At 39.5% G+C, this 24,870-nt stretch overlaps 2 protein-coding genes across 2 annotated transcripts in view; one reads left to right on the forward strand and one right to left on the reverse strand.

Annotated features, from left to right (window-relative positions):
• The window catches only part of LOC137490826 (tripartite motif-containing protein 14-like), a 262,825-nt gene that overhangs the window by 160,528 nt on the left and 77,427 nt on the right, over positions 1-24,870 (forward strand). The window lies entirely within an intron of this gene.
• Positions 3,355-22,281, reverse strand: LOC137490828 (protein NLRC3-like). The gene is made up of 5 exons (XM_068219760.2): positions 20,314-22,281; positions 16,933-17,106; positions 16,640-16,813; positions 12,708-12,881; positions 3,355-4,279 (listed from the first exon to the last, which is right to left on the reverse strand). The coding sequence occupies exons 1-5, from the start codon at positions 22,155-22,157 to the stop codon at positions 4,006-4,008; spliced, it is 2,640 nt and encodes an 879-aa protein (XP_068075861.2). The 5' UTR covers positions 22,158-22,281; the 3' UTR covers positions 3,355-4,005.

The following is a 24,870-nucleotide window of genomic DNA, read 5'->3' on the forward strand; positions in this document are numbered from 1 at the left end:
AAAGGTGTTTTTTATAACCTTGGTGGTCCGTAATGGTGCGTGTGGAACTGAAAGTTTTGTCACTCTTTAATCTGAAATCTATATTTTCTAGCTTTACTATTTCTCTTTGCTGTTACACGTTCTATAGACCCGATATCTCCACGTGGTTTACCTTTGTTTTGTGTTAAATGTATGTTTGTGCGTTTGTTTGTTCGTTACGTCTGACTAGTCAATAAATTCCATTATAATCAAATGAATTGTATTGTTTGCCTCACGAGAAAATGTCACTGAAATACAGATTCCTCTGCCTAGCTATTATAAGTTGTTTAAAACTTTTGAATGATTAATCTACTTCACAAGAAGTAGCAATTAAATTCCCTTTTTCTAAATGAATAAATTACAGTGTCCGCTCGGAAGAGCGGCGGCTCTGCTTGTGTTCGTTTGGTCAAATTAACAATAAATTGATCCGGAATATTAATGATTAATAATAATTCGTTATTGTTGATAATTAATATTCATAATCTGGGAATCCGCTCGGTCGCGCGAGCATGATCATTTACAATCATATGTTTGTTTGACCAAACTGACTGAAGCTTAAGCCGGAATATTAATAATTAAGAATAAACCGTTATTGTTGATTATTAATATTCATAAAATGAGCTAATTTCATGCTACACATTATAGTTAGTAAAAACTGATTACCAGATTTTGTTTTAGGGAGCGGCCCCACACAGTCCACAATTATGTGTTCAAAAGGATCGCCAATAACAGGTATGGGAGTCAAGGGTGCAGGCGGAATCACTTGGTTCGGCTTTCCTACTATCTGACATGTATGGCAAGCACGACAGTATTTAACCACATCTTTTTTTAAACCTGGCCAAAAGAAATGCTTCAAAATTCGGTTGTATGTCTTTGTGATTCCTAGATGGCCAGCAAGCTGATGGTCATGTGCCAGATATAGTACGTGTTGACGATAAGGAGATGGAACAACAATTTGATAAACAGCATCCCAATCAAAATCACTACCTGGATTTGAACACCATTTCCTCATCAGCATCTCACTGTCAATGAAAAATCCACTTTTCATTTCTTTTATCACATCTTTTGTGACAGCAGAATCGAAAATAGGTGCAAGAGATTTATCCTCTTTTTGAGCAACCATGATTTTCTCTCGTGATACAGGTAACTTTAACGTTTCAGTATCAGTCACTACATCAACATTTTGTGTGTTTTGTTTTTCTCTGGATGTCTCAGAATCAGAAATTTTCTCACCAGCTAGGAGAGGAGAGAAAAATGAATCAGCCAATTCAATTACGTTACCCAACTTGCGTGTCTGTGCACGTGTAACTGCGCATGCAGGAAAAACATCAGGGTAAGCGTCAGTCAAATCCGATTGAGCACACAAATCTGGTTTTTCCGTTACCTCTAACACCGGCATTACTTTTCCTCCTGCCAGATCATTTCCAAGAATAACATCTATGCCCTTTACAGGAAGTGATGGGCGCACAGCCACCCTCACAAATCCTGTACACAGATCACTCTTCAAGTGTATACGATGTAGCGGTGCTTTGATGCAATTCATCTCAATGGCCTGAACAATCACACTGGAGCCACAGAAAGTGTCATCTGACAACTTTAACTTGTCTGCAACAATAAAAGATTGCAAAGCACCAGTGTCCCTAAGAATTTTTACCTTAATCTGATCCTCACCATTTTCAGACAACGAAATAAATCCTTCCAGAATAAAAGGTTTATAATTGTCATCAATTTTGTCATCATCAGATGCATTGAAAGCAGTGTGAGTTTTTAAAAACCCTACACTTTTCACTTGCGGCTGCTGTTTCCGTTTTAAAACCAAACAATCGGCTATGACATGACCTTGTTTGTGGCAATAATAGCACTCACGTTCTTCACGAGTTGTGCTAGATTTTGGTCTACTGGTTTGTGAAGAATTAGGCTGGGACTTCTCAGAACGTGCAGTAGCAAAAACATTCTTGTGAGTTAAAATGAACTCGTCTGCTAGAACAGCTGCTTGCGACAATGAAGTCACCTTCTGTTCATTTAGATAAACAACAACTCGCTCGGGCAAACAATTTTTAAATTCTTCCATTAACATCAGTTCCCGCAGTGAGTTAAAATCAGCCACCTTACTAGCGCTACACCACTTATCAAACAAGATTCCTTTCTCTCTTGCGAATTCAACAAAAGTCTGAGCAGATGTTTTCTTACATGCTCTAAATCGCTGTCTATAGGCTTCTGGAACAAGTTCATAAACTCGTAAAATTGCAGACTTGACATTTTCATATTTCAAGCTATCCTCAACTGACAAAGTAGAGCAAACCTCTTGAGCTTTACCAAACAACTTGCACTGCAGCAATAGTGACCAAACCTCTTTAGGCCAACGTAAAGAAATGGCTATCCGCTCAAAAGCACAAAAATAAGAATCTACTTCTGATTCTCTAAATGGTGGGACTAATGCAATGTGCTTACCTATGTCAAATGCAGTCGGAGCTGGATCAGTAGGCGGGGCCACATCAGAGGACACAGAGGCAGGAGCCGAATTGGGCTGCGCAGCTGAGCCAGAAGAAATCTTCATCGCCTCCAGATCTAGCTGTCGCAGCTTGATCACTTTTTCAGCCTCTATTTCTAGCTTGCGTATTTCTAAACGCAAGTTTATTTCAGCCTGACGTGCATGCGCTTTTTCTTGTGCCTCGTACTGCAGACGGGCTAAGCGGACTTTCAGTCGCGGATCATCTCTGTAACCAGAGGAAATAGGGGAGAACGGATCAAACACTGGCAAGCCAGCCTTCACCTCCGCGCCGACATCAGCTTGACCATTAGGATCATCCTCAGCACCCGGACTGAGATGCGCCACAGCAACGTCATCCTGGCTAATATTTTCACCAGTCTCCTCCACAACATTTGACAGAAGAAGAACACTTTTCTCATGTAACTTTAACAGTATCTTACCTTTTATTTCTGCCTTACGACTCTGCTTGTTAACAACAATCTGATAATGATCAGCAATCAGTAATAAATCCTGCTTCCTACAAACATTAATCTGCTCTATGGTTGGTTTTGTAACAAATTCCTCCAAACTAAAAACCTCCATGATACAGACTACACGAAACAAACAGCAAGATATCCTTCCGCAAACATCTATTATGTACAATACACAAACTAACACCAATTGCCACTAACAAACACAAAACTTATCACAATTTCAGGTTTCTTTTATTAAAAAGAGATCCCGGACGAGCCCCCATTTAAATGTTACGACTTTTAAGTTTTGGTATCTAGGGTTTAAAAGGTAACATTTAAGGTGATAATATTTTGTGGTCAGTTGGTGGCAAAATATCAACACGACAACCCAAATACTGCAAAAATAAGTGAATTTATTTACAATAGTGAAAGGAAGTCAAAAAGCAATAAAGTATTATTTACAAGATCTCACAACATACAATAAATCAATCAATATAGATTAAAGATGGTGGGGGAAACGAGAGTTAAGTGGCGCCAAACAAATGAAAGAAATATAACAAAAACCCCAATTCTAACTAATAATTACCCTCTAAACTGTCTAATACAAAATAAACAAACAAAACATCTTCAGCGTATTCACGCTATAACTAATCTACTCTTCTAACCAAATATACGGAGAAAACTTACAGCGGGTGGCGCTCACTTCTAAACTAGTGTGTTTAGACAGTGGAGTTATCTGCGTGATGCAATATGTATGTCACGTGACATCTAAACTCCTCGAATCCAAGGGAAAGGCTGAAGACAGACGTCAGGGGATTGTCACATATACACATCCAAGACGGTAACAGCGATCAACACAAGAACAAGACCAAAATCAAAACTAAGTTCACGTCAACATCACAGCACATAACAACAAGCCAAAAAACACACACAAAGGCAAGCAAAGACCGCAAGCAAGGCAGAGCAAAAGCAGAACGAGCTTCCCCGCTCGCATCCCTTTTAAACTTTGAGCTCCTGTGCTGATTGGTTGTGAAGGTGATGACGTCACAAGGTGTAATTGAGATTGACGTCTTCACAGACGAATGGGATACTGGAATGGGCGAACCTGAGAACTGACAGAGAGAGGAGGAGGGAGCAAGCGAGCGAGCAAGAGAGGGAGAGAAAAAGAGCGCACACACACAAGCAAAACAAACAGGCATATACATATGACTGTAACAGTGTGTATGTGTGAGTATGTGTATGTATGTATATGTGTGTGTGTGTAGTCCTACATTTGTGCAGTCCTGCTGTAATCCTCGTGTGTCCTCCATGATCCAGACTGTAAACAGACAAAGATGGAGAGAATGAGCTGTTTAGTTTCCCCCTCAGCAAATAAGCTAAAGCTAGCACTAAACTGCTCAGCTACACACTCCAAATTCTTGAGCTAAAACACACAACACTTGTTGGTTAAGCCAGGATGAACAATGAATGTAACACAGTGCGTTCTTTTCCTCTGCTGTTGGTGAAGCGAGCGCAGATACTGCTCATGTTGATGGAGACACCCTGCTGCAACATTCATTTATTACAGTGATCACACTTAGCTTTGCCATCGTTCTTCAGCACATGCAGCCTTTAAGCACATGTTTTAGTCCATCTCTAAATAAAGTTTCACAAACTAATTTCGAGAGGAACCCATGATATGATTGACTGCAGCTGGCCACTCATCTACACTCATTAGCTAGCCAATCAGATTGATCCAAACTCACTATAAGTAGCCTAGTTAGAACTACTCCCTTATCTTTGTTTTTCTAAAGATGCTGACGACAGGTCCACTCCAGCTCCTCCGAACGCTACTCACGGACAAATCGACCTTGTACTATTTTTTCAACTACAATACCACACCAAAATTACCATCATCGTCAGCATTTACGAAAACAACAACAGTGACGGCATCAGAAATCTCAACAGCAACAGCGCAACTACAGACAAGAAGGAAAGCTCCTCACTCCCCGAAACACCATCCGCGTCTCCACACCCAGCTCAGCCTGGAAGTCGGTTCGAAACCGAGGCTCCAGCAAGAGGCCGAAGGCCTATCCACTCCAGCCAGAATACAACGCAATTCCCATCTCCGTCAGGTACCTTCTCCAGCATCATCATGCATCTCTCATATCCAACAAATGACGGTCATCATAGTCCTCCAAACTCCTAGACGCCGCGACCATAATTCCAAGCCGCTGCATTAAACCCGGAAAGACTTTACGAATCCATGTCTTCACCGACTCCACTAACCCAACCCCCCCCCCAGGACATAACAACCACACGCTCCTGCCAAACTCCCTATCCCAAACAGACAATAGCCCTACAAACACTCTGCCACCCCGGGGCATCAAGGAAAGCATTAAAGTAGTCTCGGAATCGGACATACTGCAGCCTTCATTAATTAATTAATTAAACATGAATAAGACTAATATCCGGACAATATTCCAACTCTTGGATTTCCACCTACCTCTTCCAGCCTGCAGCTCCCCAATCAGTGCAAACTCCAGCCCGCCTCTTCCAGCTATCCTTACCACTTTCAACCCTCTTTAGTATCTATTCTTCCAAACCTCCTACATTAACCCAGCCCATAAGAATTATTCATCCTACCTTGCTATCCCCGCTTTCCCTGCTCTCACTTCTACACACTTGCAACTAAGGCGGCGAAAGTCTAGTGAAAACTGAAATTACTTGTAGACTTCTGCCAATATGTTTTATCTTTTGTTGATTTACGTTTGCACCCTGATCTAATTTTTCTGAATTTCTCATTTCAGGTTTGTCTAACGGATCCCAGCCCGGTATCTCGGCGCTCCATTCCCATAACTCACCAGCCCTCCACGAACACTGAACCAGAAATCAAAAAGGAATTATTCGAGAAAGAGATCAACAATTCACGATCGTTCCCTTTTCTCGATCCCCGTTTAGCACATTCACATCAGCCCTACTGGAAAGGGCATTAGAACGTTTCTAAAAACGTCTAATAACAGCTTTTTCATCTCCTCATAATTCTGCCTTTTTCAGCATTAACAGCACCATTCCGCATAATGAAGATGCTTTAAATTACCACACCATAAAACAAGCAATCTCTCTAATTAATCTAGAAGGCTGCAAATTGGCAAGCAAGTCAACATTTCCCTCGCCTTCCATTAAACCCGATTTCGGGCATCTCCGATTTCCAGCATTAATAGGAAATCACAATTCTATTAAGCAGTCCGTTTAACACGCGGATGCTCGCCAATAACCACGGCGTTTGCACGTAGTTCATCTACTAGACGATTTCCTTATAATCTCTCCCCCATAATATCATCCAGCCAAAACCTAGTGACCGGTTTTCTAATATTGGCATTCCCATCGCGGACAAACCTCCAGCTTAAGCCCTTCTATAAAATTCTTAAGCATTAATTTGGAGTGAAAAAATTACAAGCTTCCATACCTAAATAAATCGACTAAAATTAGCACCCTTCTTTATTCTTGAAGAACAAGATCAAGATAAGCACAAATGCTGCCAAAATCAACCAAAACTCACATGCGCAGTATCCCGCAGGGATGCCTTTTCGTCACTCGCCTCCTTCAACTCGCGGCATCAGTCCCCGGAGTAGATGATAAAGTATTTCTATCCGATCTCCGCCTTAACAATCCCGGCCTAAAGGAAGTCGCGCACCGGAGGCGCTGCTTAGCACTGTGACGCGGCACGCACATGACAAGGGATAGTAGGCCAATACAAACCAGTCTGAAGTGAGGCTGGGCACTGCGGACAGCCGCTGATGGCCGCCGGAGCGCGTATCCCAATAGAACATGTTTAGAATTCTAAACGCACGGTGCCACGCAACGCGTCACAGAGCGGCGCTAAAAGCATGCGATCTGCTTTATGCTTTAGTTTCTTAGCGCTGGAATAGCTGCCCATTCATTTATAAGTGATCCAATTCATCCCCAGTATATCCAATTTTTACACAGCACCGTTACAACGAAGCCGCTGTTCACTGCGCTAATAAAGTGCATTATCATTATCCTGCTTTAAGGCGGCTTCTCAGTCACTTTCAATTCATTATAACGGCTGTACATGTTCCTAGTTACATAAGGAAATTGCTGACTCTCTTTCTTGCTTTCCAGAAACTGGTACAGGAATTCTTGATCTGTCTCTGTCAGAAAGAGATGCATAAATGAGAATACTAGTGAGCAGTTTGTGAAGGCCATATCGCTAGCACCAAGCATATCTGCAGATTCTGTTGATTCTCTCCTTGATTTGTTCAATTCTAAAATTGAGAATGTCATAAATGACATCGCTCCTGTTAAAGTCAAGAAGATGACTGGCAGGCAAAAGGGATCTTGGACAAGGTCACCTAGAGTACAAATGATTAAAAGACAGTGCAGAAAAGCTGAGCGTATGTGGAGAAAGACGAAACTAGTAGTCCATTATAATACCTATAAAGACAGTCTTCATGCCTTTAATATGGAACTAAACACTGCTAGACAGACTTTCTTTTCAAGCCTTATAAACAGCAACTTAAATAATGCTTGCACACTCTTTGCAATGATAGAGAGACTCACAAACCCCCCCCAGTCGGATTCCAAGTGAGCTCCTCTCCGAAAGCAAATGTAATGAGTTTGCTAATTTCTTCACTAATAAGATCAATAATATCAGAAAGGCAATTAGCTCATCCAATCAGTCAAGTTGTGTCGATATCAAACAAGGTCAACCACAACTTAAGAAATCAGACATTATGTCTGATTTCATGGCAATTAACGGCAAAATATTAGAAGAAATTGTGCAAGTTATGAAAACATCAACCTGCAGTCTTGACACGCTCCCCACATCATTCTTCAAAACGGTGTTTACCTGTTTAGAAATGGATCTTCTAAAAGTGGTAAATGCTTCACTTCTCTCAGGGATTTTTCCAACCTCACTTAAAACTGCAGTTGTTAAACCCCTCTTGAAGAAGAACAACCTGGATAACACCCTATTGAGCAATTACAGACCTATCTCAAATCTCCCTTTCTTTGGCAAAATCATTGAAAAATTTGTTTTTAACCAGGTTAAGTTAAGTTCTTAAACTTCAGGGGGTGTTTAGACAATTTTCAATCTGGTTTCAGAGCACATCACAGTACAGAGAGCGCTCTTATAAAGATAATCAATGATATACGCCTAAATACAGATTCAGGTAAAATAACAGTGCTGGTATTGTTGGATCTCAGTGCTGCATTTGACACTGTCGATCACAGCATACTTCTGGATAGGCTTGAAAACTGGGTTGGGCTATCTGGCACGGTCCTCAAATGGTTTAGATCTTACCTTGAAGGTAGAGGTTACCATGTCAGTATAGGTGACCATAGGTCGAGGTGGACACCCATGACGTGTGGAGTCCCACAAGGCTCGACTCTGGCACCTCTCCTGTTCAACCTTTACATGCTCCCTCTGAGCCAAATAATGAGAAAGAACCAAATCTCCTACCACAGCTATGCTGATGACACTCAGATATACCTAGCCTTACTGCCTAATGACTACAGCCCCATTGACACCCTCTGCCAATGCATTGATGAAATTAGTAATTGGATGTGCCAAAACTTTCTTCAGTTAAACAAAGAGAAAACTGAAATGATTGTGTTTGGAAACAAAGATGAGGTTCTCAAGGTAAATGCGTACCTTGGCACTAAAGGTCAAACGACAAAAAATAAGGTCAAGAATCTTGGTGTGACTCTTGAGTCAGATCTGAGTTTCAACAGTCATGTCAAAGCAGTCAGTAAATCAGCATACTATCATCTCAAAAACAGCAAGAATCAGATGCATTGTTTCTAGTGAAGATTTAGAGAAACTTGTTCATGCTTTTATCAGCAGCAGGGTGGATTACTGTAATGGACTCCTCACTGGTCTTCCTAAAAAGACAGTCAGACAGTTGCAGCTCATCCAGAACGCTGCAGCCAGAATTCTAACCAGAACCAGAAAATCAGAGCACATCACACCTGTCCTCAGGTCTTTACACTGGCTGCCAGTTACATTCAGAATAGATTTTAAAGTATTATTACTGGTCTATAAATCACTAAATGGCCTAGGACCTAAATACATCACAGATATGCTCACTGAATACAAACCTAACAGATCACTCAGATCTTTAGGATCATATAAACTAGAAGTTCCAAGAGTTCAGTCAAAGCAGGGTGAATCGGCTTTTAGCCACTATGCCCCTCGCTGCTGGAATCAGCTTCCAGAAATGATCAGATGTGCTCCAACATTAGGCACATTCAAATCCAGACTGAAAACACATCTGTTTAGCTGTGCCTTTACTGAATGAGCACTGTGCTGCGTCCGACAGATTGCACTATCATGTTTTTCTCTTCTTCTTCATTCTTTTATATCACATTTTACCTGTTTTTTTGTTTTGTTTTTACGCATTTTTATTATTTGTTTTTATTTTTATTTTACTTTTTTCTTATATTCTTGTTTATGTAAAGCAATTTGAATTGCCATTGTGTATGAAATGTGCTATAAAAATAAACTTGCCTTGCCTTGCCTTTGAAGCAGAGCCATCCATCCTTTTGAGATGATATCCCATAAACACTGCATACAATTTGCATCAACATCCATAAATATATTCTAAGTAACCCCAGAACATTTCAATTGTTCCTCACGGCTCAACACATCCATTCCATTCCCCACACAACACTTCAATTCCTGATTTCCCCGCTTACAATCAGACTATACATCACATACCTACATTCACACAAACACATTTAAGACAACTCCATCAAGAGTTATTAAGTGGAATTAAATTTCACAAACTCATGTACGGCTTCTTTTCAGATTCTATTGCTAATTCACACAAGGACTATCTTAACATATACAAACACTTGGAAGGTGGTCTTCCGACGCTTTTTATTCTTACATTAGGCTGAGCCACAGCCATCTCAAGGAAGCTCAGAGGACCCTCACCAGCAGACACGCTAATCCCAGCCAAGGGCACAGGGCACAGGCATAATCCAGGGATAAGACAAGACCCAGCTATACCAGCATAAACCCCCATGAATGTTTCCCAGAGCTTCGATTCCCGCAGGAATCATCTCAGCTCCTCCCCCAGCCCTAGCTTTATATATACTATATATCATTTCTAATAATGATATATAATATAGCCTTATTTATTTTCTCAGTTTGATTTTATTTATATAAATTCATATCTAAATGCATGCACGCATATAAATATTAATTTATATATAGTGCTACCACCCTAACGCTCTGTTCCCGCAGGAAAACCCCCAGAGCACCAATTCTGCCCGTCACCCTTCAGTAGGAGTCTTCACCTCCCCCTCATCTCTCCCGACTCCTACTGGAGCTGGCCAAATTACTCAACTACCCTGAGCTTTGACACGAGCACGAGTCACGTCACCGACCCTCCCCAGCCCTAGCTTAAAATATTTTCTTTTCATTATTTTTCACATTTATCTTTTATTTATCTTAATTTATATATATATATATATATATATATATATATATATATATATATATATATAAATACATATTTATATATATATAAATACATATTTATATATAGTGCCATCACCCTCAAGCTCTAACTCTCGTAAGAGTTGGTCCCGAGCACACGACCCCTCATCGCCCAACTGCCACTCACCCTTCAGCTGGGGCCTTCACCTGCCCTCCATATTTCCCGACCCCAGCTGGAGATGGCACTTACAGCTCTATCTTACGCAGGAGTGCCCAAGAGCTTCGTCTCCCGCAGGAGTCAGTCAGGTAATATATATATTAAGGGTGGAGCCGAACCCGAATACGGTATTCGGAAAGGCATGAATAGCGTGTTTTTACGAATACTTATTTCGAACAAATACTTGAAAAATTATTTGTATTTGAGAGCAAGAAAAACACTATATCAAAAAGCAGCGTTTCCTCATGAGACCACAGTGCATGCCCGCGTGAGTGAGTAAGTGAGTGAGTGAGAGTGAGAGAGAGTGAGAGAGAGAGAGAGAGACGCTCAGTCGGAGGGCGGGGCGGAGGTAAAAGGTGTCTGGCACAAGCTTCTCCACAGATACAGACAGAGAAGGCTCGGCTGAGCGAAAAAAATACTTCACTGCATAGCACTGCATACTTAACCTTAGCATAGCTTCCTGTCACTTTTTATTAACTTGAAACGTCTCAAATACATTTGGGCACCCGAATAGAAAAAGAGTGAGACTGCTTCTGAGCCATTTCTTGGTCCTAGGTTTCTTGGTCCTCCACTAGTTAAAAAAAAAACAAAAAAACTTCAGGTTCTGTGTGGAAGCATTTTACAGTCAGTGGAGCTGCAGATAAAACAAAGTGATACTGTATAATGTGTGCAAAAGTGAAATCAGCAGAGGCAGATATTTCATTTCTTTTCGGCTTAGTCCCTTTATCAATCTGGGGTTGCCACAGTGGAATGAACTACCAATTTATCCAGCATATGTTTTACGCAGTGGATGCCCTTCCAGCTGCTACCCAGCACTGGGAAACATCCATACACTCTCTTTCACACACATACAATAGGGACAATTTAGCTTACCCAATTCACCTGTATTGCATGTGTTTGGACTGTGGGGGAAACGGGAGCACCCGGAGGAAACCCACACCAACATGGGGAGAACCCCTCAATCAGCACAGCTATGTTCTGCTAAATCCTCCACAAGCACCAAACCATCAACACAGCCACATTCTGCCCCAGCAAGTCAGTTTCAAACATAAAAATAAAAAAAAACAAACACACTTTGTGTCTGTTTTGTGGCAGGCAGATGACAATAGCAGGGCTGTATCTTTTAATATTATATAGAATACTTTTGTTCTGCCAGATCTCCCAGGCAGGGTTTTATTTAGATTTATTTAGTTAATTTTAGTTTTTGGAATTCTGTCCATTGGAAAAAAGTTCTTTCAGAAGAAGAACAGTTTTTTGAAGTATTACTTGTTTTTATTCTGTCTATTCAGTGTCCTTCAACAAGAACGGTGGTGGTGGGGTTCATAATATTCACAATGGTATTTTATTAGTTGTTGGTTTATCTATGGATGAGATAATGGCTTCTATGTTATTTTCTTTTCAATGACATTTCTTGTCACATGTTCAAAAACAACAGCCAATATTGCATGTCTATAATTTATATAATGGGTATAATTAAACAATACTTTCACTATAACGTAAATTAGAAGTGTAATAGAAAAAAAAAAAAAATTTGCGCCATTTTGAATTTTACTCGAATACAAATACAAATACTTTTCCCCCCTCAACAAATGCAAATACAAATACCGGCTGCTCCGCACATCCCTAACATATATACACACACACACACACACATTTATATATAGTGCTGCCAACTCCCAGCTCTATGAACATTAATCTGAACATTAATCCAAGTGTATGATTCTAGAATCTGAATTCATCTTCAATCCCCAACCCTATTCCTGACCTGATATTGGAGGATTCTTCAGCAGAAATGTAGGAAGAAGTTTCTCTGCTCAGCTCAAATGCTGAAACTGTACAGTGTGTCCCGCTTAATGTCACTGTAACTGAGCCAATACACTCCAACATTTACAGAGGAGATTCATTTCACACTCAATGATTTGCTCTTCATAGACATGACTGGAATACTCTACAAGCTGTATCTTCTGTCTGTCCTCACCCCATAACCCTCACAGAAAACTGAAGCTGATCACAAAAGAGCTTTCTAGTGTCTTTTTAAAGCCATTCAGTGTAAAAGCACAAGGCCAGTGCTGCTCCACATACTTGAGTTTGTCCAGTGTGTAGTTTGGATCCTCCAGTTGTTCAGAGAGCAGCTTGACTCCTGAATCTCCTGGATGATTGTAGCTCAGATCCAGCTCTCTCAGGTGTGAGGGGTTTGAAGTCAGAGCTGAAGACAGAAAACCACAGCCTTCCTCTGTCACCGTACAGCCAGACAATCTACAAACACAGCAATAGTCCACATCACACAGTTGGACAATCACACATTTCTTTGTGTTGTGAAGATGCTGACTGCTGTTTCTGCTCATGTCAACAGCAGGGATGAACACACACATCCTGATTATCTCTCCTTATTGATCGAGCCCTCACACAAATAACATGGAACACACTCACACAAATAATGGATCGTCTTAATGTGGTTTTATAGTTGATTTTTAAACACTATAAGTGTGATTTGTAGATGATCGACACCTAGATGCAGGATTACAGCTGCTTGTATCACTGTAAGACATTTGCTCAAATGTTGCAGAGGTCTGAAATGTGTAATCAGGTGTAGGGCATGATGATGTCAGACAATATTTATTAATAATCGCCTTTAAAGATATCCTGATGTCTGATAATCTTGTCTCTCCTCTCACATCTGTCATGGGACATGCCCACACGCAGAGACCGTCCAAAGGGCATGTGCAGGATAAATTTTGTGAAGAGCGGGGGGGTTGGTGGGGTGTGGGGGGGACCAGACATATGCTGAGCTGCTTATCATGAAGGATGCCCCAGCACAAACTCAGTGCAGCTTCACACTCTCGTCCAGCCCTACATCAGAGCATCGTTAAGACGCATTTATAAACTACTAAAACTGTGGACAAGCAAATATGATACAACCCATAGATACTGTCTAGCCGGTGCTCAGACTAATATGTGTGTAATGTGTTGAGGCCGCAGCTCATGATTGGCCATCCGCTTTCTCTTTCATTCACACATTCCTCTCCAAAGCGTTTGAGGGTGTCTAAACCTTAGATTATACTCATGAGCAAAAGGCCCGATCTCTCCTTCACATGTCTGGAGGTTTGTTTGCTTTATTTGTGTGTTAAAGTCATTCTAGATGTCTGTCAGACTGTTCCTGTGGGTGAGATGGAGCGACTGACACATTAAATAAAGCTTTAGCATATGCATTTATCTACAATCTAAAGGGAAGTTTCGTGTTATTACTAGACCATTTACACTTACAGACTGGGCCGACATTTACTTGATCACTTCACTATCCTGCTGAAAAATCCAGCTTTAAGCTGGTTGACTAGCCTGGTTTTAGAGGGGTTTTGGCCATTTCCATGCTGGTTTCCAGCCACTTCCAGCCTGGTCTTAGCTGGTCAGGCTGGAAAATGACCAGCCAAATCCAGCTAAAACCAGCTGGTTTAAGCTGGATATAGCTGGTTTTGGCTGGACTCCCAGCTTGGCTAGGCTGGAAATGCCTGGAAACCAGCCTGGAAGTGGCCAAAACCCCTCTAAAACCAGGCTGGTCAACCAGCTAAAAGCTGGATTTATTAGATGGTTTAAGATGGATTTTTCAGCAGGGTAGATTATCTTTCCCCAATAATGTGGATTATCTAATCTAATCTAACCTGATCTAATCAAATCCACATCGCCCAGCCCTAATCAGGTGTCCAGACTTTAAAGATGCTCCCTAAATGTGCAGATATCAGACATACATTATATTATATTACTTTCACTGCTTTCTAACCAGTGTGAATGCTAACTCTTATGTTTAGGATGGAACATGCTAGCAGTTAACGTTAGCTAGCTCTCAGCTAAACATCAGCTCTATTAGTTTAGCTTTAGCAGCCAGGAGTCTTAAGAAATAGAGCAGTGTCCCACATGTGTCTCAGTGACAGTGACTGATGTGCACTTGAACAGGGCACTCATATGGAGGAGGAGCAATAAGACACAGCCGCAGACAAGCGTATCACACGAGAGTGTCAATGCCCATTCTAGACTCAGAGTGGATTTGAAAGTGATGTTCCCTGTTTTCCAGACAAACATACTCAACCAATGGCTATTGATGGACCAAGTTCATGTCTGAATATTAGCAAGTCCTAGGGTCTGTTCTTCGTACGTGGATTACTCAGTTAGCTGGATTTGGATATTGATGATTTGACACGATCCAGGATCGTTTAGTTTTTCAAAGCTGATGCGAGAGTTGTTGTCATAGCAACAGTTCTGCTAGCTTAAACCTGATCGGGAGCAGGTTCAATTTATATAAACAGGATTAGATCGGCTCAGTTCAAGCAAATATAATACAGAAAGTATGTACCGAATTCTAATATTTTCTTACATTAGTAGTTATATACATTTGGGATAAGAGTAAATATTTTTTAAACTATATATATGAATTTATAGTTATTAATAAAATAAATAAAGTTATATATATTAATAAAACTTATGCAATCTGCACTCTCAAAATGAAAGTACAAAGACTGCCACCTGGTGGTGCACAGAGAAAACTTATTGATATGAACTTTTTAGATCGCTTAGAACAAATAGTGTATAATAGAAATGCACAATATGTGACTTTTTTTAAAGCAATAATACATTTATGCAGTCATGAACATGTTTTTGAACATGTTTTGATAGTTAATATGCCAGTGATTTGATGCTTCACAAAAGTTGCAGATGCCTTTACCAATATGAAAATGCTTTTGTAAACAACCAGTTATTCTTTACAACGATTAAAAAACAGCTACTATAATAAAGAAAATCTTTTCTAAATGTAGAACTAAATACATTGATTTGCATTGAAAAAACATGATGAATACTCTTGACACATGAAAGTGTAAAGCCTGCAGCTCACAAAAAATGTTGAAGGTTATTGCGTTTCATATTTAACAATATTTGATGTATTTGATGTAATTTTGCTCACATGGATAATCGAAAATTAATCAGATGATGTCATTACGCAGCTGTGCCGTCAGCCAATCGTTGCATTGCTGATCATGATTTCGAGGATCGATAGATCTGTCCTTCACAACACACGCAGCGATCTCAGATCAGTTATCCAGACATTCTAATCTGATTCACGAACTTGTTTGAAGAACCAAATTAGCTAGAGATCAGTTATCGAGATGAAAAGATCCAGGATCTGCCAAATCATCTTAGATTTTTTGTAAGCTGTGCTTTGATTGAATAAATAGGTTAGTTGTGGCATCTAGTGGCAAAATATGTTATTGCAATTTTCTTTAAAAAGTAACCGGATTTAATAGTCATAGAAAAGACTGTGATCGGCATCCAGTGATGCGTTGTTGTTTGCTTTCAGTTCTTATGATATCTGCAATACTTCTTTTGTGTTAGACTGATTAAAGAGAATCAGTACTGACATGTTTAAAGCTTGATGTTCTGTTCTGAAATCTGTGGTAATCTGCTATTGAGCTGTGCAATCATTTTCATATAGGTGCAGGTAATTAATTGTTTATTTAGTGGTTAGAATATGTCAGCTGATGTTTACAAATGTAAATGTTTATATTATTTGTGATATTTCTGTAATCATTTTGTAATTTCTACTTTGTATTTTTTTCCTTTTAGGTTTACAAGTGAATCAAGTAAAGAGCGCATCACATGTGCAAGAGGAACGTGTAATGGTGGTTTATTTCTGTTCACTATCTGTCAAAGCTTCGGTTCAGAACAACATTGCCAGGGCAGAATAAAATATAAATAAATAATATAGAGGGAAAAAAATTAAATGATCTTTAAAATATACTGATTTCTTTAACTTTAAGCCATATTTGGGTATGTTAGAAAAAGAGAAGCTCTGAAAATGCAACATTTCATAATATACTAAGTGATACTTTTAAATATATTTATAGATAAACATACATTAGTATAGTTACGATTGGAATCACAACCCTGTAAATGTTTTGTTTCTTTTTTTGCCAATCCACATTTGGTATACCAATATAACTGTATCTGTTGAGTGGAGAATCATTTACCTCAGTGTCTCCAGTTTACAGTTTGGACTCTTCAGTCCATCAGAGAGAAGCTTCACTCCTGAATCCTGCAGGTCATTGTTACTCAGGTCCAGCTCTCTCAGCACACAGTTTGAGGATTGTAAAACTAAAGACAAACTCTCACAGCACTGAACCGTGAGTTTACACGTGACCAATCTAAGAAAAATAAATAATAATAATAATAATCAAAATTACAGTGTAACATTTAGTAAGTTGTTTACTGCAATACATAATTTTAATCAATCCATCAATCAATCAGATGCTTAAACTCAGACCTCAGTGTCTCCAGTTTACAGTGTTGACTCTTCAGTCCATCAGAGAGCTTCTTCACTCCTGAATCCTGCAGGTCATTGTTACTCAGGTCCAGCTCTCTCAGCACACAGTTTGAGGATTGTAGAGCTGAAGACAAACTCTCACAGCACTGAACAGTGAGATCACAGAACTGTAGCCTGTGTAGAGGACAGTAAAAGACATTGGTTTATTATGTGTGAGTGTGCATGTAATTATCGATGTCCCCATGAGGAGTGATTTCTCATAGGGAATTTTTTCAAGAGATCTCTGGACCAAAATGAGTAGGGCCAGACAGATTTATTTGCTATTCCTGAGCAGAATTTTGTAAAAAAAATAAATAATAAATAAATAAATAAAAATGTGCAGATTTATTTAAAAGAGTAACACTTGCAACAAAAAAAAAAACGTATTATATAAAATAAAATAAAAAAACAAAGAGCAACAAAATCAGCAGTAAGAAATGAGCAGTGTTGACTGTTCATGAGTCCATTCTACAGTGATAAACGTAACACTGAAAATAAACTATATATATATATATATATATATATATATATATATATATATATATATATATATATACTGATCAAACAATAAAGGGAAGGATTCTTAATAAATACTTTGTTCTTTACACAGTTGAATGTGCTGACAACAAAATTACACGGACATGATCACTGGAAATTAAATGTATTAACCCATGGAGGACTGGATTAGGAGTCACACTCAAAACTGTACAGAATTGCATGAATTGCTGACACACTCCAGACACATGAGCATTTTCAGAACAAGAATATTTATTTCATTTAAAATATACAATTTATTTATTTATGTAATAATAAATTTATTTATTTAATCTACATTAAACTAAACTAAACCTGTATTTCTCCATTCATATGACTGTAATGAATTATTGAACAGATTATTAATAACCAGTGTTGTGCAAGTTACTTCCAAACTGTAATACATTACAGATTACTTAATACTGTTATTTAAATGTAATCCCTTACCTTACAATATTACTGTCTCAGAATTGTAATATGTTACATTACTCTTATATTACTTTTTAGTTAATTTCATCAAAATAACTACAGAATTAGAAATTAACATTATGAAATTCTATAATGTTCTATAATGAGCATTTTACATCTAGTAGAAAGTGATTTGATGTAGCAGAATGACTGTGACCTCTCCAGGCTACTAACAATATAGTATATAATTGGCAATGTGATGGCTCAAGACAATGCAAGAAAGGATGACAGCCAGAATCAAAAATGATCTGTTAGAAAGTATGGTAGAGGTAAAGTGATTATCTGGCAATATCTGTGAATGGCTTGGCTATATTCATATTAGACACAACAGGCCGATATGTAAACTCCAATACCATGACAAGCTGCTGATTTGGTTTCTTTTCTTATTGTTGCCATTATTGTATTTACTTAACATTCAGTGGTTTACAACACAAAACCATCCTGCACAAAGTGAGCATGATGAACAGCTTTCTCAGTATAATGTTTGTGCACCGATTTCCTGTTTGTGGACAAAACTGCTTGCAAGCTCTTACATATGCTGCTCGCGCACAAATTCTCACAATCTCTCAAATATGCACTGCTCACGCACAATTTTTTTTGCGTGCTCTCAGTACACTGCTCTCTCAGTGAGATTATATGCAAACTCACAATTTGTGTCTTGTGTTCCCTCTTCCTTTCGAGCTTTTTGATATGATTTATATTAGTACACTATTTATTAACAATAACCAAAATACTAAAATAGACTTATAATTTTTTATCTAATAAACCATAACATTTTTGGATGTATGTTATATGATGAGATATTTCCAGTTTTAAACACCTAAAGATACAGAGAATAGATGTTGGATGTAAAGAATATGTTTTATTTGAAAAACATTTATTAAACAAAAGGTGCAAAAACTAACGCAAGCAGAAATGTAACTAATAGAAACACTTGATAAGGTATTATAGCCTATTATACAATTCACTCTTCAAATAAATCTCATTATCAATCACATTTTATCATGGCAACTAAAATAGAGTGAACTAGTGTCTGTTGTCTTCCACATTGTTGATGAGATTGTGGAGGACATTTCCCTGTCATCATCTTTATTTTGAGAAGAAGCTGATCCACAGGGCCCCTGAACACACATATTGTCATTAAGTACTTTATTTACTCTGTTGTGGTAATACTATAGTTGCTATAGTAACACAGCAAGTGTAATATAAACAACTGATCCAGTGCTGTAGTTTTTTTTACAATATAGGGTACATTGTACTACAATTCACCACACTTTACTGTAGTAAAACTACACTTTATATTTCATTTTGAGTTCACTATTCTTAATATGACAGTATGCTTAAGCATTCATTGTAAATACTAGCCTAAAACATAGGCAGTATACCTAACTCTCAAAAACACTAGTATTTATTATAGAATTTATCTTAACCTGTAGGTAAATAGTGTAGCAATATATAAACCATATAAACATTATTGGGATAACAATGAAATAGGAGGATCTCTGAAGAGCAACAGCACGAAAGGAAGAGGAAACACAAGGCAGATTGTGAGTCTGCATCATCTGATGGAGTGAGAGCAGGTCGTTAGCACGTGAGCAGCCCAGACGTTTTGAGTGACTCGAGGAGTTTTGTCCACAGAGGAAACCGGCACGTTCACTCGCTCGTATTACATGAATAAGCTTACGACATTTGTAAGTGAAGTAACGCCATATGCACTTACGTCCATCTCGCGAATGCACTGTCTTATGCCATTTTCATCTATTTGCCGCTTTCCGCTGCGCGTACTGCGAACCGGGCTGAGCCAAATAGCCCCGGACCTTGAGCTCAGAAGCTAAAATCATTCCGCGTTCTAAGTAAAAAGGTCCCATAGCCAGAGGGAGATTAATGACAACACGCACATATATTCTCTAGCCACGAACAGGAAATAAAACTGCAGTTTTTTAATTTGTTAATGTCTTGAGGGCGAAAAGTTTGTTGTAACGCACGCGTTACTGAACATGTACCGAGTAAAATATTACTGAAAATGTATTAGTAATGCCTTACACTACTGCGTTACAGGAAAATGTAATACATTACTTTTGTAACGCATTACTCCCAACACTGTTAATAACTAATCAGAGAGCATTTTACTGAGCTCAGAGTAAAATTTCGTGTTTAGGCCCACAGTAAATGTAATATTAGAGGCATGTCTGCGGCAAGACGGCAATCAGCGATCTCACAGGGGGACGATATGGCCAGCTAAAGATTTTCTGTTAAAGCAGGGCAGTGATTTACTAAACTGATCTGAATCTTCAGTGCAGACTGATGTGTGTCTTCTGTGATCAATCAATGAATACTTACACAGCTCTTCTGCAGTTTCTCACAGCTGGTATCAGTCTCCATCTTCCCTCAGCTGATGTTTTAAATTGATTAGAGTCTAACTCATCCAGCGGCTCCTCTGACATCTCAATCATGTAGGAGATTGTTGAGCAGTGAGCAGGAGAGAGTTTCTCCTTTGGGTTTTTTTTATTTGATTTCACAAACTCCTGAATCTCTCTGGCCAGAGTCTGATCTTGCACCTCCAGCAGACAGAGGAACAGATTGATGGATCTTTCAGCTGAGAGACGTTTATCTGTCTTGATCTTGTCTTTAATGTGCTGTGTTATTCTCCTGATGTTCTCTGAGCTCTCCTCTGTGTGCGTCAGCAGATCCTGGAAGAGTCTCTGATTGGACTCCAGTGAGACGCCCAGCAGGAACCGCAGGAAAAGATCCAGATGACCATTACTAATCCTGACAGCTTTATATACTGCTGAACTGAGCAGAATATACAGAGACTTCTCAGAGCTGGACTGTAGATATTGATCATATGAATATTCAGATTCAGTACCATCTGACACATCTTCATCATCTAAATATTCTCTCTCATAAATCACCCTCAGCGGTTCTCTCTTCTCTGTTAATTGGCAGTAAAATACAAAGAAAGCAGCCAGAAACTCCTGAAAGCTGAGATGGATGAAGCTGTAGACTTTCCTCTGATGAATCACAGATTCCTCCTTGAAGATCTCAGTGCAGATCCCAGAATACACTGAGGCGTCAGTGACGTCTATGCCGCTCTCAATCAGGTCCTCCTCATAGAACATCACATTGCCCTTCATCAGCTGTCTGAAAGCCACTTCAGCAAGTTTGAGGATCACTCCTCTGTTGGACTGCAGGAGTTTCTCTGGATCTCTCTCTTCATACTTCTGCTTCCTCGTGTTGATCTGAATCAGCAGGAAGTGGATGTACATCTCAGTTAGAGTTTGAGGGATTTCTGCACTCACATCTTCTTCCAGGAGCTTCTGAAACACAGTGGAGGAGATCCAGCAGAAGACGGGTACGTGGCACATGATCTGGAGGCTTCTTGCTCTTCTGATGTGGGAGATGATTCTGCTGGCTCGATGCTCATCGCTGATTCTCTTCCTGAAATATTCCTCCTTCTGAGGCTCAGTAAATCCCTGAATTTCTGTCAGACGCTTGATGTATCTGGAGGGGATCTGATGGGCTGCTGCTGGTCTGGAGGTGATCCAGATAAGAGCAGAGGGAAGCAGATCTCCTTTCAGGAGGCTCCACATCAACACAGCCACTGATGAAGATTCAGTCACAGCACAAACTTTCACCTCATCTGAAAAGTTGAGTGTGATTCTGCTTTCATCCAGACCATCAAAGATGAACACAACTCTACACTGCTCATAAATCTTGGGCTCCAGATCTTCAAGTTCAGGATGAAAGTCCAGCAGAAGTCTGTGAAGACTGTACTGATGATCTCTGATCAAGTTCAGCTCTCGAAATGGAAGCACAAACATGAAATCTACATCCTGATGGTCTTTTCCCTCGGCCCAGTCCAGAATGAACTTCTGCACAGAGACGGTTTTTCCGATTCCAGCGATGCCTTTAGTGAGAACAGTCTTGATCTGAGCTTTCTCCTTCTTGATCTTCTTCTCATGTCCTGCTCCAGCTGAGGCTTTAAAGATGTCATTGCAGTAGACTGGAGTGTGTTGTGAGGGTTTTGTTCTGGCTCTTTTCTCCATCTGTAAAACCTCATGTTCTTCATTCACTCCTTCACTCTCTCCTTCTATGATGTAGAGCTGTGTGTAGATCCTGTTCAGGAGGGTTTGAGTCTCTCGATGGTTGATTCCCTCAAATAATCTCTCATACTTGTTCTTCATGCTGGTTTTGTGCTGCTCTTTGACTCTCTGAAGTTTATCATGTTCTGGTTGGAGTGAATCCCGCTGCAGGTCTCCAGTCTGATCATCTCTATCCACACTGCTGGAACAACAAAAACAAAAAGAATCAATAAGTAGACCCTATTGTTATAACTCATGGCTCAAAAAGGATGTAAAAAGGGGACATCCAAGAAAGCCGTCACTCTTCAGAGACACAGAGCTGGTCACATATGATCCTCATCTCACACTAAAGACACAAATTATTCATTATACTCTTCTGAATATGTGAATCCCTGCCCACCACTCTCACTCATGTGTCTCCTGCAATGAAAGTTTTTTCATTTAAGTCAATATTCAGGTTAAATGCATTTACATTAAATTTACCTACAGCTCTGCGCACACTCCCATCAATTCATTTAGTGATGTTTTGTAAACAAATATTGCGAGGAGCATGTGCAGAAGTTTCAGTATCGAATACATCATTGACAATTTTCCCATCATCAAATCAGTTCTTGAACAACCCCTATATTAAGTTTTCCATAGAAATAAATGGAAAAGTCAGTGGAAATGCACCATTTCCCCCTTTTTACTATTTCAACCCCTAAACCTTTCCTAGTCCTGGTCATTAACCCATTCAAGTAGTTCTATTATAAGGTTGCTTCTGCACAGCGACCGCTCTCACTGGGGACGTACACCCTATTACGTACAAGAGTGGCTGCTCCCACTCTAGACACACGCCTTATTACGCTCCACTGCAAGCCCAGTGACTGCTCCTACGGGAGACGTACACCTTATTATTATGCACCACTGCTAGCGCAGTGACCGCTCTCACTGGAGATGCACACCTTATTTATCATGCACCACTGCAAGCGCAGTTACCGCTTCAACAGGAGTCACACACCCTATCATTTTGTACTATTGCAAGCGTAGTTACCGCTCCTAGTGGAGTCACACTCCTTATCATTATGCACTACTGCAAGCACACTGACCGATTCTACGGGAGATGCACACCTTATTACATACTACTGCCAGTGTAGTAACTACTCCTACAGGCGATGCACACCTTATTATCATGCACCACTGCTAGCGCAGTGACCGCTCCTACGGGGGACGCACACATTAATATTATGCACCACTGCAAGCGCAATGACCACTCCTACAGGAGACGCACACCTTATTACACTGCTGCTAGGGCAGTGACTACTCATGCGGGAGACACAGAGGTGGGACCAAGTCATTGTTTGGCAAGTCACAAGTAAGTCTCAATTCATTGCCCTCAAGTCCCGAGTCAAGACAGGCAAGTCCCGAGTCAAGTCCCGAGTCAAAGGCAACAAGTCTCAAGTCAAGTCCAAAGTCCTGCAGTTTGATTTTCGAGTCTTTTCGAGTCTTTTTAACAGAAAAATAAAATATATACAGATTAGGTATGGTTGTAAGATCTGTATTAATTAAACAAACCTTTTTTTATTAAAGAACATTGCTTAGATATATAAAAATACAAATGCAATTTTCTGAAAAAGTACTGAACAGTGCTGCGTCTCGTCTCCACAGCATATTGCACAAGAAAGAGTTCCACCAAAAAAAGACTCCATTTTGCCTCACATCACACAGAAATTGCAGGTCTCCTGCTGTCTAATTCATTAAGTTTAGTTGTGCTATGTTATGTCTTCGGTGATCAACTTGTGATTAACCAAAATTACATAACCTCAATGTGGTAGCAGTAGACCAACTCCTGTATATGCTGCAAAGTTAAATTGAGTGAAATTGGAATTTTGTCAATTGAATCTCGTGTGTGCTAAAGAGATGGAGTTGCAAATCTGTCTAGCAGCAATGTAAAATGGTAGCACATATTGTTAATGAAGTAGGCTACTTCATACAAACAATAACGTTGTTTTTTTCACATAACGTTGAAGAGCTTTGCTCTCTACCTTGTGTGATGCTCGTGCACGGATTTCCTCTGTTTGTGGACAAAACTGATTGCGAGTTCTCAAATATACGCTGCTCACGCGCAAATTTTCTCTCGCTCTCAAATATGCACTGCTCACACACAAATTTTCTTGAGTGCTCTCAGAGATTATATGCAAGCTCACAATTTGTGTCGGTCTCCCTCTTCCTTTCATGCTTTTTGATATGATTCATATTGCTGCACTGTTAATAACAATAACCAAAATACTAAAATAGACTTACATATTAAATGTTTAATCTTTAATCTTGTTTAATGTTTAATTTTTGGTTGTTTTATATGATGAGATATTTTCAGTTTCAAACACTTAAAGACAGAGAATAGACCAGTGGTGCCCCCCTGAAAATATGCATAAGGGGGCCAGAAGAGGCCAGCTACGTCAGTGGCACCAATCAATCCACAATCATTTAGTGGCTGCTATTTATTTATTGAAATATTGCATTGTATTGCATTTATGTAAGTAGATTTAAATAAATAATGTCAACAGCAAAATCATATCGGGTTGGCCACAGGGGTGGCTAGAGTTTACACAGGGGTAACACCCCTTGTAAAGAGGTTTACACCACTATAAGGCACCACTGGAATAGATGTTGGATGTAAAGAATACATTTTATTTGAAAAGCATTTAAACAAAAACTAATGCAAGCAGAAATGTAACTGTGATAAAAATAAGGAAACACTTGATAAGGTATTATAGCCTACTGTACTATTCACTCTTCAAATAAATCTCACTATCAATCTCATTTTATCATGGCA

This window comes from Danio rerio, chromosome 4 (genome assembly GCF_049306965.1).
Source record: "Danio rerio strain Tuebingen ecotype United States chromosome 4, GRCz12tu, whole genome shotgun sequence".
NCBI classification, from domain to species: domain Eukaryota; kingdom Metazoa; phylum Chordata; class Actinopteri; order Cypriniformes; family Danionidae; genus Danio; species Danio rerio.